The sequence below is a fragment of the Cetorhinus maximus genome, chromosome 11 (genome assembly GCF_964194155.1).
Source record: "Cetorhinus maximus chromosome 11, sCetMax3.hap1.1, whole genome shotgun sequence".
NCBI lineage: Eukaryota > Metazoa > Chordata > Chondrichthyes > Lamniformes > Cetorhinidae > Cetorhinus > Cetorhinus maximus.
The window spans coordinates 69,871,059-69,887,307 of record NC_135889.1 but is presented as its reverse complement, the minus strand read 5'-3'; the positions used below and the strand labels follow the sequence as shown (position 1 = coordinate 69,887,307).

Below are 16,249 nucleotides of genomic sequence, written 5' to 3'. Positions count from 1 at the left end.
TGACACCACAAATGACAACAATAGGCCCAGCCTTGTCGATCCTGCAAAGTCATCCATACTAAGAGGGGGCAAAATTGGGACAGCTGGCCCAGAGACTAGTCAAGCAACAGCCTGACATAGTCACACTCACCAAATCATACCTTACAAGCAATATCCCAGACACCACCATCGCCATCCCTGGGTAAGTCCTGTCCCAATGGCAAGACAGACCCACCAGAGGTAGCACAGTGCATACAGTCGAGAGAGAGTTGCCCTGGGAGTACTCAACATTGACTCCAGACCCCATGAAGTCTCATGGCATCAGGTCAATCATGGGCAAGGAAACCTCCTGCTGATTACCACCTAACGCACACACCACCCCATCTTAGATCATGAATCAGTACTCCTCCATATGGGATGCCAAATGGGAAAAGCACTTGAAGGTGGCAAGGGCACAGAATGAACTCTGGGTGGAGGACTTCAATGTCCACCAACAAGAGTGTCTCTATAGCACCACTATTGTCCTTAAGGACATAGCTGTTCATTAGGGCCGGCAGCACATAATGACAGAACCAACAAGAGGGATAAACCTACTTGGCCTCATGCTCACCAATCTATCTGTCACAGATGCATCGGTCCATCACAGTTTTTGTAGGAGTGATCGCCGCACAGTCCTTGTAGAGGTTAAGTCCCATCTTCACATTGAGGATATCCCCCATCATGTTGTGTGGCACCACCATGGTGCTAAATGGGATAGATTTAGAACAGATCTAGCAACTCAAAACTAGGCATCCATGAGGCGCTGTGGGCCATCAGCAGCAACAGCATTGTATTCAATCACAATCTGTAACCTCAGGGCCATCAGGCTGAGGGTGAACCTTGGTTCAAAGAAGAGTGCAGCAGAATATGCCAGGAGCAACACCAGGCATACCTAAAAATGAGGTGTCAACCTGGTGAAGCTACAACACAGGACTACTTGCATGCCAAACAGTGGAAGCAGTATGTGATAGATAGAGCTAAGCAATCCCACAACCAACAGATCAGATCAAAGCTGTGCAGTCCCTCCCCATCCAGCCGTGAATGGTGTTGGACATTTAAACAATTAATTGGATGAGGATGATTCACAAATATCCCCATCCTCAATGATAGGGGAGCTCAGCACATCAGTGCAAAATACAAGGCATTTGCAACCATCTTCAGCCAGAAGTGCCAAGTGGATGATCCATCTCAGCCTCCTTCTGTGGCCGCCAACATCATAAATGCCAGTCTTCAGCCAATTTGATTCATTCCACACAATATCAAGAAATGGCTAAAGGCACTGGATACTGCAAAGGCTACGAGCCTTGACAACATTCCGGCAGCAGTACTGAAGACTTGTGCTCCAAAACTAGCTGCACCCCTAGCAAAGCTGTTCCAGTACAGCTACAACACTGACATCTACCCAACAGTATGGAAAATTGTCCAGGTGTGTCCTGAACACAAAAAAGCAGGACAAATCCAACCAGGCCAACTATCACCCCATCAGGCAACTCTCCATCTTCAGCAAAATGATGGAAAGTGTTGTCAACAGTGCTATCAAGCGGTACCAACACGGCAATAACCTGCTCAGTGATGCTCAGTTTGGGTTCTGCCAAGGTCACTCAGCTGCTGACCTCAGTAAAGCCTTGGTTCAAACATAGACAAAAGAGCTGAACTCCAGAGGTAAAATGAGAGTGACTGCCCTTGACATCTAGGGAGCATGTGACTGAATGTGGCATCAAGGAGCCCAAGCAAAACTGAAGTTAATGGGAATCAGGTGGAAAACTCACCACTTGTTGGAGTCATACCTAGCACAATGGAAGATGGCTGTGGTTGTTGGAAGCCAATCGTCTCAGCCCTGGGACATCGCTGCAGGAGTTCCTCGGGGCAGTGTCCTCGGCCCAATCATCTTCAGCTGCTTCATCAATGACTTTCCCTCCATCATAAGGTCAGAAGTGGGGATGTTCGCTGATGATTGCACAATGTTCAGTTCTAAAAGTGACTCACTAGATACTGAAGCAGTCTGTCTCCAAATGCAGCAAGACCTGGTCAACACTCAGGCTTGTGCTGATAAGTGCCACATAAAGTGCTAGGCAATGACTATCTCCAATAATAGAGAATCAAACCATCTCCCCTTGACATTCAATGGCATTACCATTACTGAATCCCCCACTATATATATCCTGGGGGCTTACCATTGACTAGAAACTTAACTGGATCAGCCATATAAATACTATGGCTACAAGAGCAGGTCAGAGGTCAGAAATTCTGCGGCAAATAACTCCGCAAAGCCTATTTAGTATCCACAAGGCACAAGTCAGGAGTGTGATGGAATAATCTCAATTTGCCAGGATGAGTGCAGCTCCAACAATACTCAAGAAACTCCACACCATCCAGAATGAAGCAGCCCGCTTGATTGGCACCCCATCCACCACCTTAAACATGCTCTCCCTCCACTTCTGATGCACAGTAGCAGCAATGTGGACCAGATACAATGTGCACTGCAGCAACTCACCAAGGCTCCTTTGACAGCAACTTCCAAACCCATGACCTCTACCACCTAGAATGACAAGGGCAACAGATGCATTAGAACATCACCACATTTAAGTTCCCCTCCAAGCCACACACCGACCTGACTTGGAACTATATCACCGTTCCTTCATTGCCACTGGGCCCAAATCCTGGAACTCCCTTCCTAATAGCATTTGGCTGTACCTACACTACATGGACATCAGCAGTTCAAGAAGGCAGCTAACCAGTACCCTCTCAAGGGCAATCAGGGAGGGGCAACAAGTGCTGGCCTCGTGAGTGGTGCCTACATCACGTGAAAGATTTTCAAAAACTAGGAATGATGTTTTGCTGAGAGTTTGAAGTTTAAAATGCAGAACCTCAAAGCTAATAATCCCTGAATTGTTACCTGAGTCATACACCAATTGGCATAAGGTGAAGCAGATTGGACAATTAACCTCACACCGCAAAGAGTGGTATGGGTAGAAGGGGTTTCAATTCATGGGGCACTGACAGCACTAATGTGATGGGCTCCACTTAAACCGGGCTGGAATTAGTGTCCTGGTGAATCATACAAGTAGGGTTGTGGAGAGGGTATTAAGTTAAAAATATGAGAAAAAGCTAATAAGAAATATGAAAAAGGTTGTAAGAGCTTTCATAAGTATATAAAAAGGAGAGTGGCTAAAGCAAATGTTGGTCCCTCAGAGGCAGAGACAGGAGAAACTATCATGGGGAGTGCAGAAATGGCAGTGACAAATATTCTTCACAGTAGAAGACACAAATTACATACCAGAAATAGAGGGTAACCAAGAGCCTAATAAGTGCCAGGAAATAAAAGTAATTAATTTCAGAAGCGAATAAGCATTGAAGAAATTCAAAGCTAAATAAGCTGAATAAGGCTGTAAGCAGTGAGGAGGACACCAAGAGGCTGAAAAGAGATATAGAAAAGGTTGTGTTCCATTTTACCAGTCATCTCGAGATGGGTTGGGGTGTGAGAGGGCCATTAAGCGATTTAAGTGGGTCTGTTCCCACCATCACTGGCATTTTTAAAAAAGAGGGCCTTCCGGCAGCAACTGCCACCCCACGGCAACCATTCTCCACTCCGTGACTTCACCAGCCACCCCACACCTCAACACATCTACCTAATGGGCCCAGTCCCACTTACCTGGTAGTTGGGGCGGGGTGCGTGGTTGGAGGTGGCCTGACTCCATGGCCGCACTCCCAACAATGGCCACCACTCCCAGTGACACTGCTGAGCTGACAGCCTTCCGATTGGCTGGCAGCCCTGATGAGACACCCAGCCTGCCAGTGGTAAAATGTGGCCGGGGCAACAACAAGATTCAACCCACTGAGTGCATGGGCAACAAGGTGGCAGATGAGTATAATGTGGGGAAGGGTGGTGTTGTTCACTTTGGTAGTTAGAATTAAAAAGCAGAATACTTCTTAAAAGGTGTAAAACGTATAAATTTTTATATTCGGAGAAGCTTAGATGTACTTGTACAAAGAACAAAGTAAATTAGCATGCAGGTAATGTACAATAAACAATTAGGGAAGCAAATGGCATGTTGGCCTTTATTTCAAGGGGATTGGAGTACAATTATAATGAAGTTTTGCTATAATTATATAGGGGTTTGGTGAGACCACATCTCAAGTACTGTGTGCAGTTCTGGCTCTATATCTAAGGAAGGATGTATTTGACTTGGAGGCAGTACAGCGAAGGTTCACTAGATTGGTTCTTGGGATGAGAGGTTTGTCCTATGAGGAAAGGCTGAGTAAATTGGGCCTATACTCTCTGGAGTTCAGGAGAATGAGAGACGATCTAATGGAAATATACAAAATTCTGAAGGGGCTTGTCTGGGAAGACACAGAGAGATTGTTTGCCTGGCTGGGGAATCTAGAACACGGGGGCAGGGCCTCAGCATAAGGGATCGATCATTTCAGACTGAAATAAGGAGAAATTTCTTCACTGAGAGGGTTGTAAATCTTTAGAATAGTCTGTCTCAGAGGGTTGTGGCATGTTTCATCATTGAGTATTTTACAATTGAGCAATAGATTTTTGATCTCCCACGTAGTTAAGGGATATGGGAAGTGGGCAACAAAGTGGAGCTGAGGTAGAAGATCACATTGAATGGTGGAGCAGATTTGAGGGGCTAAATGGTCCACTCCTGCTCCCATTTCTTATTTTTTTATGAGGGGCTTGACAGCATAAATGCTGAGAGGTTGTTTCTCCTTGTGGACAGTCTAGAACTAAGGGGCATAATTTCAGAATAAGGGGTCACTCGTTTAATACAGAGGTGAGGAGGAATTTCTTCTCTTGGTGAAATCATTGTCACGAATCATTGGAATTCTCTATCCCAGAGATCACTGGAGGCTGTATCATCGAATATATTCAAGGCTAAGATAGACAGATTTTTGAATAATAGTTATACTCAAAAGGTTATGGGGAACAGGCAGGAAAGTGGAGTTGAGGCCAAGATCAGATCAGCCACGATCTTATTGGATGGCAGGGCAGGCTCAATGGGCCACAAAGCCTTCTCTTGATCATTTGAATGAAAAATATAATGCACAATGAATATACAATTTAAAGGCTTGGAATCTTCTATCATTCTATCTTAAAGCTGCCACTGTAAAGTCAATAGGTGTAATATAAAATAATGGAAGCTTTTCAGACCTAATGTTGTGTATTAATTCAGCACTATACAACTATTTTTATCCAATCAGAATCTTTCTTTTAAATAAAAATTTCACTTATTTATTGTTCAATGGTAATATTAATCTTAAAGGTGCACATTTATCTCTACTATAATTCACAGTCAGTTTCAGCATTTGGCTTTAAACTTGAACCAACAGTACATAAGACGAATGGATAGTTCTTCAATTTGGTTACTGATTATAATCAGTGTAAATATTAAGTACAACACAATGTTTAAAATCACCAAACTGTGTCATGAATTATTTCAATTTTATATAATCCCAGTAAGAAGCTGAATAGTAACTAAGCCTTTCAGAAATATTTAATCATTTACACTTAAAAGCAAGGAAACAGTATTATTTCATTTCAGGAATGCTACATTTTGGAAATTCAATATTGCATTAATATTGACACATCACTGGACTTATTAGCTATTGCAAGATCTAAGATGTACAGCTCAACTAATAAATTAGTGTAACAGTATTATTTTGTGTAGTTAAATTTCCAATTATATTCATTAACATTCACACAAGGTTTTGATATGTATTACAATCCGCTTCATTTTATAAATCGTTCTTCAATCTCCCTCTGCCCGACACAATATTATGCAATTCCACAGATGGAGCAGGCAGGTGATACGTTCCCAGGCCTCTACCTATTTGCTATGTTCAAACCAATTGCCATAAGATGTGAGTGTGGTTTACGTCAACTCATTCTGACGATTTCTTCAGTGTGATTAAGAAGTTATTTCATCTCCGCTCAGCATTTCCCAGATGGCAGAGGGAATCACTTGAGTTTTGAACTGAAGGATAATGTCATACCATACTACTCTACAATGCAGAGTATATTCTTTCTTGCCAATTTCCAAAAACAAATCAAGCAGCCTTCAAAACATAGCTGATGGAGGGAAAAGATTTTAAATTTTCCATTGCTGACCAGTCAAACCAAAGAAAAAAAGTTGTTTTATATAATCGGTACAATACACTGCTGTATACATGGTGCCAGTGGGAATTGATGATAGATTAATTAAGCAGAAATCAGATCAGGTGAATAATTATCACATCAAGCCAAAATGATTAACTTTTTATGCAACATGAATGAATCAATAGTATAAAATACCCCTGAGAAATTTGATTAGAATATAATTGTTGGAAATGGAGTATTTTGAAAGGCTGTGAGGTGCATCAAATTATTTTGAAAGATCTAAGATCAACATGTGGGTTTCCATAAATAGTAAATGTTTATAAAGAGGCTAGAAGCAAATATAATCCTGCCATTTATTTGATGAGATAACCATTATAATTTTCTAATGTCCTGGTACTTACAGAAACAGCAGCACCAGAACATACTGTGCAACCTTAAAATCTGAATATGGATTGGTGATGTAGCGATACCACGTACTGGATCAACAATATGCAGTGCTACAGCAATGAGATATCTAAGTTTACTACCAACAGCTCCCAACATGAGTTCTTAATCTGAGTTACATTACAGCAGGAAAGGTGCTGAACAGAAAACAGGCTTCACAAAACAATGCATAAGGATATAAAAAACACATTAGGTATTACAGGAGAAAAGTAAGAATAAAAGGAAAAGTTATCTTCTTAGATGCTTCCTCTGGTACTAGTGTAGGCCTAGGTGCAGATTAGCTACCCATTTGTGTAGCCAACATATTTTGGTGGCATAGAGAAACAGCTAGATAAAAGAAAACTGGGATTTGAGAAGTACGAAATAAATTGGATTTGTGGCAGTGGCACTGCTTGTACATCTGAAGAAGAGTATGCCTTACACATCTCTTTAAATTGAAGCAGGTTCACAGGATCCACATATATAGAACAGAGGCTCTTCTTTGATATTGTATGCAGAGCAGTCAATGATGCTCATCAATGTTCCCTCTTATTTCCCTTCGTTGTGCTCAGACTGTTTGCTCGTGGAGTACTGTGTACAGTATTGGTCTCCTTATTTAAGGAAAGATGCAAATGCATTAGAAGCAGTTCAGAGAAGGTTTACTAGGCTAGTACCTGGAATGGGTGGGTTGTCTTATGAGGAAAGGTTGGACAGGTCAGACTTGAATCCACTGGCGTTTAGAGAGCAAGAGGTGACTTGATTGAAACCTCTAAGATCCTGAGGTGTTATGACAGGGTGGATGTGGAAAGAATGTTTCCTCTTATGGGAGAACCAAGAACTAGGGGTCACAGTTTGGAAATAAGGGGTTGCACATTTAAGACAGAGGTGAGGAGAATATTTTTCTCTCAGAGGGTCTTCATTCTTTCGAACTCTCTTCCTCAAAAGGCAGTGGAAACAAGGTCTTTGAATATTTTTAAGGCAGAGCTAGATAGGTTCTTGATTAACAAGGGGATGAAAGGCAATCGTGGGTAGATGGGAGGTTACAATCAGATCAGTCATGATCTTATTGAATGGCAGAGCAGGCTCGAAAGGCCGAGTGCCTACTCCTGCTCCTAGTTCCGTAAGTTCGTATGTATGTCCTTTTAAGATTGCCGCACGACCACACATGAGCATATTTTAATTTGAACACTTTGTGTGCAAGCTGCTTGTCCCCTACATGGTACATTCAGAATTGATGCGCAGTCATGCATCCGTACACCCATGCAACTTAGAGATACATTGGAGTCTGTGTATAAATTTGATGTCAGAGTTGAGAAAACACTCATGCATTCCTGCTATCTGGTAATTAAGAATGGGTTAGAGAGATCCATATTAACATTTGACAGTGTTTTGTATGTAATATACATACCTATAATTTATTTTGTGCAATATTTGAAGTTGTACATGATTGTTCTAAGTCAAATTATCATCCTTGTTCCCTCCACAGTTTTCCTGAAGCAAATCTTGTTCCCTATTATCTAGAAGCTGCATCTTTTCAAAATCTTCCCTTGCAGAGATTCCATGACCGAGGACAATCACTTGCACGGTGGCAGTAACCTGAATACTGACAATTATAGAACTTTCATGCTGGAAATCATATACATTTCAATTAATCTGGTGTGTTGGAACACCAAGACACAGGTCAGGCTCTTTTACAGCCAACAATAACTGAAGTATTTATTTTCAAAGTGAAGGATCAATTGTTCTGCAGTTTCTTGATACATTTCACTCACATTCCAAAACAACCCTTCTCAGAGGAGAGAATTCTCCCTGAATTCATTGGTAACCACCAATAGCAAGCCTACCAGTTCAAAACTATATCTTTTCATGTCAGGATTCATACACAAACTAAATTAAGTGACATACCAAGGGTACACTGCAGCAAGTATTGCTATCTAACGTACAACACGGGTGCACAAGCTTCCAAAAATTATACCATGGAAATTAAATACAGTATTACAAAAAATATTATGAGCTGATATGGGTGGTCTATGTTATCTTAGGAATTAGATGGCAGGAACACAAATTTGGTTGCTCAGCTGCAGCGTCAAATGCGTATATTAATATCTCAAATAAACAACTGACTACCAAATGTCTATCAAAAAACAACCCCAGTGCTATTCTGGAGAGAAAGATGATGTTGGCCACCTAGGCATTAAAAACATACAACAGGACACATAATCTAATTCCTTATACAGCTCCTGAGGTAAATTAATGTTCATGTCACTGTAGACAATAGTTTCCAAAATACTTACTATATTAGCATGAAATGAACTGCCTTTAGCAGCTATTATCACTATATGAAATTCCAAAAGTGACCAATCATAAATGAACAACCCATATCAGGAGCATTGCTACTATGTTGCAGAGTTTCCCGCTGCATTCATCATTAGAACAAACAGCTCTAAAGATTATGTTCAATACCCACAAAGCTGGCATCATTTAAAGTTCAAGGTGCAGACATTTTGTTTAAATAAACTATGTACAAAGTTTAAGATATTAGCGACATGGCAATCAAAACAATGATAGACATTGTGTGATTAATCAGGTTATTATGCACTGTTTAGTAACCTGATGGTGTATCTTATAAGATACTTTATCAGTAGCAGTGTCCCTTTAAAGGTGCCATGCCATTATCATACATTTTTATTTAGGTAAATATGTTTTTCCAGCAAATATTACAATGCTTACACTAAATATGATAACATGATCCCATCATTTGTATGCAATATCATTGCAACACAATGGTTTTAATTTCACCCAATAACAAGAATTAGCTTTAAGATAGGAGGAATGGGATATTGGGATTCAAATGCTTAATACAATTTGCCAAAATCCTACTCTCCACTATTCTAATGGAAGAATTAACTCATTGAAAACTAAATGTTTTGACTACAATAATTAAAAGATGTTTTTCAGAAAAAAAGTGTGAAGCAGCCATACTTTAATAACTCGTGACATAATTTGACAGCCGATACTCCCTTATAGCATTGTAACTGATTTGTCATATAATTCAACTGCATTGTTGTGCATCAAACTTTCATCCATGTGCATAACTAGACCTTTTAGAAAGTTCCTTTCACTGCCACTGTTGCAGCACTCCTGGCTTGTATTTTTATCAGATTAATCCTGCTAATACCATTCCATTTCTAAAAAAAAAAGCACCAATTAAGGTTCCTTAAAGTCAATTTTCTACCTGTTGAATAAGAAATAAAACAAGCTTCCCTGGAGGCTGCTAAAAGGTTCTTTAAGTAACATTTAATAAGATTTAAAACACATATTGCTGGTTCAATTCCCCAAATACGTTTGTTGTCTTCTCTGAATGAAACAAGATCCCACAAAATGTCAATTTCATTGCATTTCTGTAGCATCTCAGCAATTGGCAGGAAATACTTTAAAAATTTATAACTGAGGTTATGTTCAAAAACAATCTGTATTTACAGCCCAAGATCAAACAGTAATGCCCAGTGGTATAACATAAGTAAATGATAGAAGTGCTAAAAAAACACCAATGATCTCCCATCAACTGCATTCTTTAATTTTGTTTAAAAAATACTTCAACATATTAAGAACCATGCTGACTTTTTTCTGGCAAAGTAACTCATTGAAAAGTAACTAATTGAAAAGTGACTAATTGAAACCAAATGAGGGTGAATGCATTTCACATCCTCAGCATTTCACAGCAAAAATTTGATATTAAGAGATATTGCCAGAGATACTCAGGGAGGGCTATGCCGTTGGCATTGTTTCAGTTAAAATTGAAATTCATTACTCCTTTTTAAGATGTTGAATTTGATGACAGTTGCAATTATTTTTGATTAATCGCAATGATAAAAGATTGGTTGATGTATTTATACAAATGACCAGGAATTTCAAATTTGTAGTTTACCTTTTTGATTCATGCCATATATGCAGCACCCATCTCCCAACTTATGCAATGTCCTGCGCTTCCACGCTGATTTCTTAGTGGTTCCATTACAAAATGTTATCTCCTTCAACAGTTACTTGATCACAGTACGATTCCCAAAAGGACTCGCTGGCACTTAAGCTTTGCTGAAAGTGCAGGTCGTTTTACTCACCAGTCGTTTCGACGATTCCCTCAAGGATAACGACTATCTCGAATTGCTCCGTTTGCATTGATCGCTGAGAGAGGTCGTAGAAAGGGCTCTTGCTATCAATCACATGGCAGATAGTGAGTGGGGAGACGAGGAAAAGCTGATCTGCCCCTGTGCTAAATCCCACGTCCAGTTCTAGTTGATCGAGGGGCAAGAATTCACCCTCGGGCGTCTGCCGGGACTAGACAAGCGTGGAGAGAAGACATCAACATTGGGCTAGCTACTCGACAAGATATCCTGAAAGCCCTTTACATCACCGCCAACCCGCTGTACAATTAATAATTTGAGTGAAAATGTTTGCTATTCAGGTTCAATGATCCAGATTAAAGAGTGGGTTTGTATAACACGTAGGAATTACATATATTTAGTGGGGATCATAACATTTTCTGTCAGGATCGTATAAAAGATCGTGCCTGAATACGTTCCAGGCTGCACAGCATCGCGGAATCCATCGATCTATTTCGGCATCCTTTACTATTCAGTCCCAAAAGTGTTAACAAGGTATATGTGCTTCGCTCGTGCATTAGGCACTCCCGTGTAAAGTTCGTTTTAACTTATATTCCAGTATATAACGTATTCAATGATCGATCGAAGTTTGATTTTTGGAAGTTTTTAATTCTTTACTAAGTTTGCTCATCCAATGACCTTGTTTTCTGTATTTATCATTATGTTACTGGATTTGGAGTTAGGTATTTAGAATAACATTGTGCGGCAGTCTTCTCAGTTAAGTCAGAATGGTCCGATAATGCAAACATCGATTTAATCAACTGTGTACGTTATATATACTGCCTTATCCCGTCTGTTGGAAAAATTGCCGGCCTCGCCATAAACAATTAACTATTTCAAAGTTTGAAGTGCAATGGCTGTAGTCAGAGGCAAGATCCCAAACAGTGAGACAAACAGATGGTTCCTCTGTTTTAATACCTAGCCCTTACACGATTTTAAATCATTTCCTCTGCACGTTTTCTTTCTCGTATCTGAAAGTGTTTTTTTTTGGGGGGGGGGGGGCGAGGTGAGATGGGAAGGGGCATAGAATCGCACAGTTGTGGCGCCGCCACTTGCTGTGCCACAAACGGGTGTAAATTTACAACCCCCCAACCCCACCTCATCCCGAGAACAAGTCGTTAACTGATCAAAAAATATCCATCCTCTCCTAACGTTCATTTTATAACCTCACTAAACTGCGCTTCTTTCTAAAGATCGCCAGTTATTTCATACTTTTGGGCAGTGGCACAAAGTAAGATCTTGTAGCACAATATTGTCGAAATTGTCTCCACAAATCAAAGAACGACCCCCAGTAAATGTAACAATAATTTTTAGGACCTGTGAGGTTTAAATAGCTGGAAATTTGTGGTGGAAATTAAATACTGGAGCGGCGTTCAATTGTTTGGTACCTGGATTTTTACCCAACAAATCAGATTCCAAGTAATGACGACTGTGTTAGCACCGCAACTTAATCTAAATGCAAAACTGTTTCCAATTTAATTGTTATTCTATAATTTTTCAATGGCTGTGATGCAGAATTATACTTATTTAAGTGCTGGGTCTATTTGTAATTCTTAATTGGAATCCCAATAGTCTTTCAAACTGGATGTTTAATAATAGTGGGCAAAAAGGTGAGATTTTCAATCTGGATGATTATGAATTTAGTATTTGGATCTATTTGTATCCATAGAGACAAGACAGTTAGCCAAGTAGTTTCTGGAATACGTATACAAATCACATGTATATATTCGTGTGTATACATAGCACGAATTAAACCAACCGGGGTTCAGGGTGAATCTCAGGGTTGGATAGATTCTGAATTGCTAGTCTTTTTTTACTCCGAGCATCATATAGTCCTAGCGAATGCCACTGTTCCCTCGATGGGAGGATTTTAACTGATCTTTTACATGCAGGCATGATTTTTTGCGGGTGACGCCGATTTTTTCTCCCAACCAGGAGGAATGAATTGCCAGTCAAGTGATTAATGATTTGGAGAGAAAATAATTAGCCAATAGTAATGTAACATGGATGTGAAACGGAAATATGGCAAATATTGATCCGAATGAACTACCGCTAATTTGGATCAGAGATATTTAGCGGAAGCATATCATTCCCGAGAACGCCCCCACCCCAACCCCCCGCATATTACAGAAAATATATGCTGAAGTCTCATCAAACACATCCACAGCCCCTGGCAAGATTCTGTACTACGGTTTCAAAAGAACCTTTAAGAAATCCACACAATCCAATAAATCAGCTCTTGTCTAAGTTCTACATAAAATCCTTATGGTAAACGTGTACAAACACATAAGCACGTTAAGATGCCTTGATGTCTGGAACATACGCATTGATTATTGAAACAAATGTTGTCTTGCAGTGAGTATCACTTACTTTGAGCAATTTACAGCGTATCTGTGCCGACACCATATGGCTGTTGCGGAGGTTTCCTACTCTGAACATTAGAGTCAGTTTGCCATCTCTCATGGAAATCACCGCATGTTCACTGAACATCAGCGTCTCCGCTCGCTTCTTGGGCTGAGACATTTTTATAAACATGCAACCGATCAAGAATGCATCCACAATGGAGCCCAGAATGGACTGGAGGAGGAATAGAATGATCCCCTCTGGACATTTGTCAGTGATGTACCTGTATCCGTACCCGATGGTGGCCTCCGTCTCAATAAAGAATAAGAAGGCAGAAGGAAAGTTGTAGACGTTGGCAACACAAGGGGTGTACTTCTCATCATGAGCTTTGTTGAGATCGCCGCGGATGTAGGCGATTAGCCACCACATCGACGCCATAAAAAGCCACGCCACCGTGTATGTGAGAATAAAAATGAACAAATTCCAGCGCCATTTCAAATCAACTAATGTGGTAAATAAATCCGAAAGGTAACGGCTGGTTTCGCCGCTCAGGTTCCCATGCTGCACATTACAACGCCCGTTCTTGTCCACAAACCTCTGCCTCTTTTTCTTGGGAGGCTGGTTAAACCCAGAGCCACTGGACAAGGTGGTCACTACTTGGTAATCGTCACCAAATTTTCTTCGAAGTGCGGACATAATATGGGTAACTGGCCAGATTAATGCTCTGACAACCTTAACTTGTTTTCTCTCGTTGAGCTCTCAACCACTGCCTGCCCAACAAATGAAACAAAAAAAAAGGGGGAATGACTTAGCTTTGTGAGCCAAACAAAGAAATTCCAATTCGTTGCCCCTTTGAAAATGCGCACAAGAGCATAGCTACTAGTTCTCGATCTGCAGCAACCCGCTTCACAGGCAACTCGTCCTCCTTTTCCCTCCTCTGCAGGTTGGTTTGCTCAAACCTTAGCCTTGTGGGATTTTAGCGTCCCCGCTCGTCTTGTGGAGAGGTCTTTATTTCAAAAGAACACAGCCTCCGATCTCCCCAAAAGTTTACCCAGATTCTAACATTCCTGCTGCCGTGCCATCTTACTTTTCTTTCTGTTTTAGCATAGATCCCGAGTGCCTGATGCTGAACCAAGTTAAATCAAGCCTTTGCAGTTTCTGATGCTCTTGCAGGCTCCACTTCTCTTTTTTTTTCACTCCCCGGCTAGCTCTTGTTCTTGTTTCAGATTGACTGTTTAATGGTGATTTTCGCCTGCGATCCACAGCAGGTAAGGCCCTCCCTCCAGCTCCCACCACCACTACTACAACCACCACCTCCCCCCACCCCCCCGCCCCCCTCCGGTGCGGTATTGCCGTCTTTCAGGTGGCAGCTTGCGGCTGAGAGGCGCTGCGGCTCCTACCGCTTCCTCGTGCTGCAGGTGAGAGCGCGATCAAGGTGGGGGGGGGGGGGAGCGCGCGCACTGGATCTCCCCGGGCTCGCACGCGCGCGCGCGCTCCCGGCGCGCTACCCCGCCTCCCTCCCTACCTCTGGCGCACACCCCACACGGCGCCTGTTCCTGCGCGCGCACGTGGGCGGGCGGGCGAATGCCACACACGCGCGCATTCGGGGTTTCTTTTAACCCGACACCCGAAGATTCATTTGAACCTGGCAGAAAGCGTTCAGAAGCTGAGGTAAACTGTGTATAGGTTCAGAGAGTTTGGTAAGCATTGGAAGACTGTAAGTCACCCTCCATGCACTCAGCCAAAGATAAGAGTGGGCAGAATTTTGCCCATTGGTGGGTGGGCTCGACAGGGGCGGGCGGGCACCGACTGGCGCACGCGATGGGCAGCGCCCTGCGATTTCACGTTGGCGGGCCGATTAAGGACCGCCCAGCATGAAAGGCGGCTGGGGAACCTGCGTGAAAGGGCGGGCGTGGGGGCATGATGTTCGCCCAGTCCAATGGCGACCCGGCGGCTGATTCAAAAGTGGCCCAGGTAGCCCATGGAAGGCTGCCATGGAAGGACGCTGAAGTCTCCATGGATGCCATTGCGGTTGGACACGGCAGGCGGGGAGGGCAGGTCAGCGGGGCAATCGGCCCTGCCTTCCTCGGTTGAGTACCTCGCAGCCCTCCTGGAGGAGATGACAGCCAGGAGGCAAAACCTTGTCCCCAGAGATGGGAGGAGGAGGCCCCCACACCTCACCAAAAAGGCCTGGGAGGAGGTGGCATCCAGGGTGAGCAGCCACGATGTGCTGAAGCGCACATGGGTGCAGTGCAGGAAGCGCATCAATGATCTGTTGCAACCGGGAAGGGTGAGTACCATGTTGGCATGGGTCAGTGTGCAGAACAGTTAAGAACTGGCCATCCCCCGTGGACCTCAGGGGTGTTAGGGTGTGAGTGACAAATGTCAATGACGCAAGAGCTGGCCAAGGGGGTGAACTCTGGCTGCTTGGACTGAGTGCCTTGCGGCTCCAGGGTCACAAATCGGCTGAGCCCTGCGAGGTGTTCCTCAGATGGGGTTGGCCAGGCTGCAATGGCACTGCACGTAGAGAGTTGACTAATTGATGCTCCTCTATCCCTATCTTCCCATCTCTATGGGAAGACATCCCATAACAATAGTGAGGGGTCAGGGACTGGTGGGGTCACACCTCCTAATCCTCACACATTACAAGCAGGAGGCCCTAGAGCTGGAGAGGCTCCATGCACCTCGGTCAACCAGCTACGGTGAGGTTGGGGTCCCAGAGGAAGGTAAGAGTGCAGTGCACCGAGGTTAGAATGTTGGTTATTGTAACCATTCTAGTATAGTCCCTATATTGATGCGAGCCTCGAAACTGGAGTCCCTATTGATAGTCGAAAAACGAGGGCACTATGATGCATATCTCTGTCTGACCAGGGTGCCTGGCATGTAGAGTCACAGTGTCATGACTTAAACATGTCCTTCTTGTCCCTTTTAGGCTCACCAGCCGGTGGTCACAATGAGGGGCCTGAAGGCCTACTCCCGACCCCGGAGGACCATCATGCTGAGCTCCCACATGCATCACACCCTCTCTGTCAAGCAGGCACCAGCATCTCGGTGGACATAAGATCGTCATCTAATTTTTCGGTCCACATTGGTGAGGGCGCTTCATACTCGCTTGAGGTGCAGGCAGAGGCAGAGAGTGCCCAGGGTGCCGGCAGTCAGAGGACTTCTGGAAACCAGCACGATGCTCAGTCGGTGGCTGAAG

The 16,249-nt window shown here is 42.9% G+C and overlaps 1 protein-coding gene across 3 annotated transcripts in view; it reads right to left on the bottom strand.

The window, feature by feature from the left end:
* The window catches only part of LOC144686675 (G protein-activated inward rectifier potassium channel 1), a 262,264-nt gene extending 247,997 nt beyond the window's left edge, over nt 1–14,267 (bottom strand). For all 3 annotated transcript variants that reach the window (XM_078552194.1, XM_078552197.1, XM_078552195.1), the window contains exons 1-2: nt 13,075–14,267; nt 10,663–10,879 (exon numbers count right to left, since the gene is read on the bottom strand). In XM_078552194.1, coding sequence (XP_078408320.1) covers nt 10,663–10,879; nt 13,075–13,743 — 886 coding nt within the window. In that variant the 5' untranslated portion in view covers nt 13,744–14,267. The remainder of the gene's footprint in view (nt 1–10,662; nt 10,880–13,074) is intronic.
* Nucleotides 14,268–16,249: the final 1,982 nt, after the last annotated feature.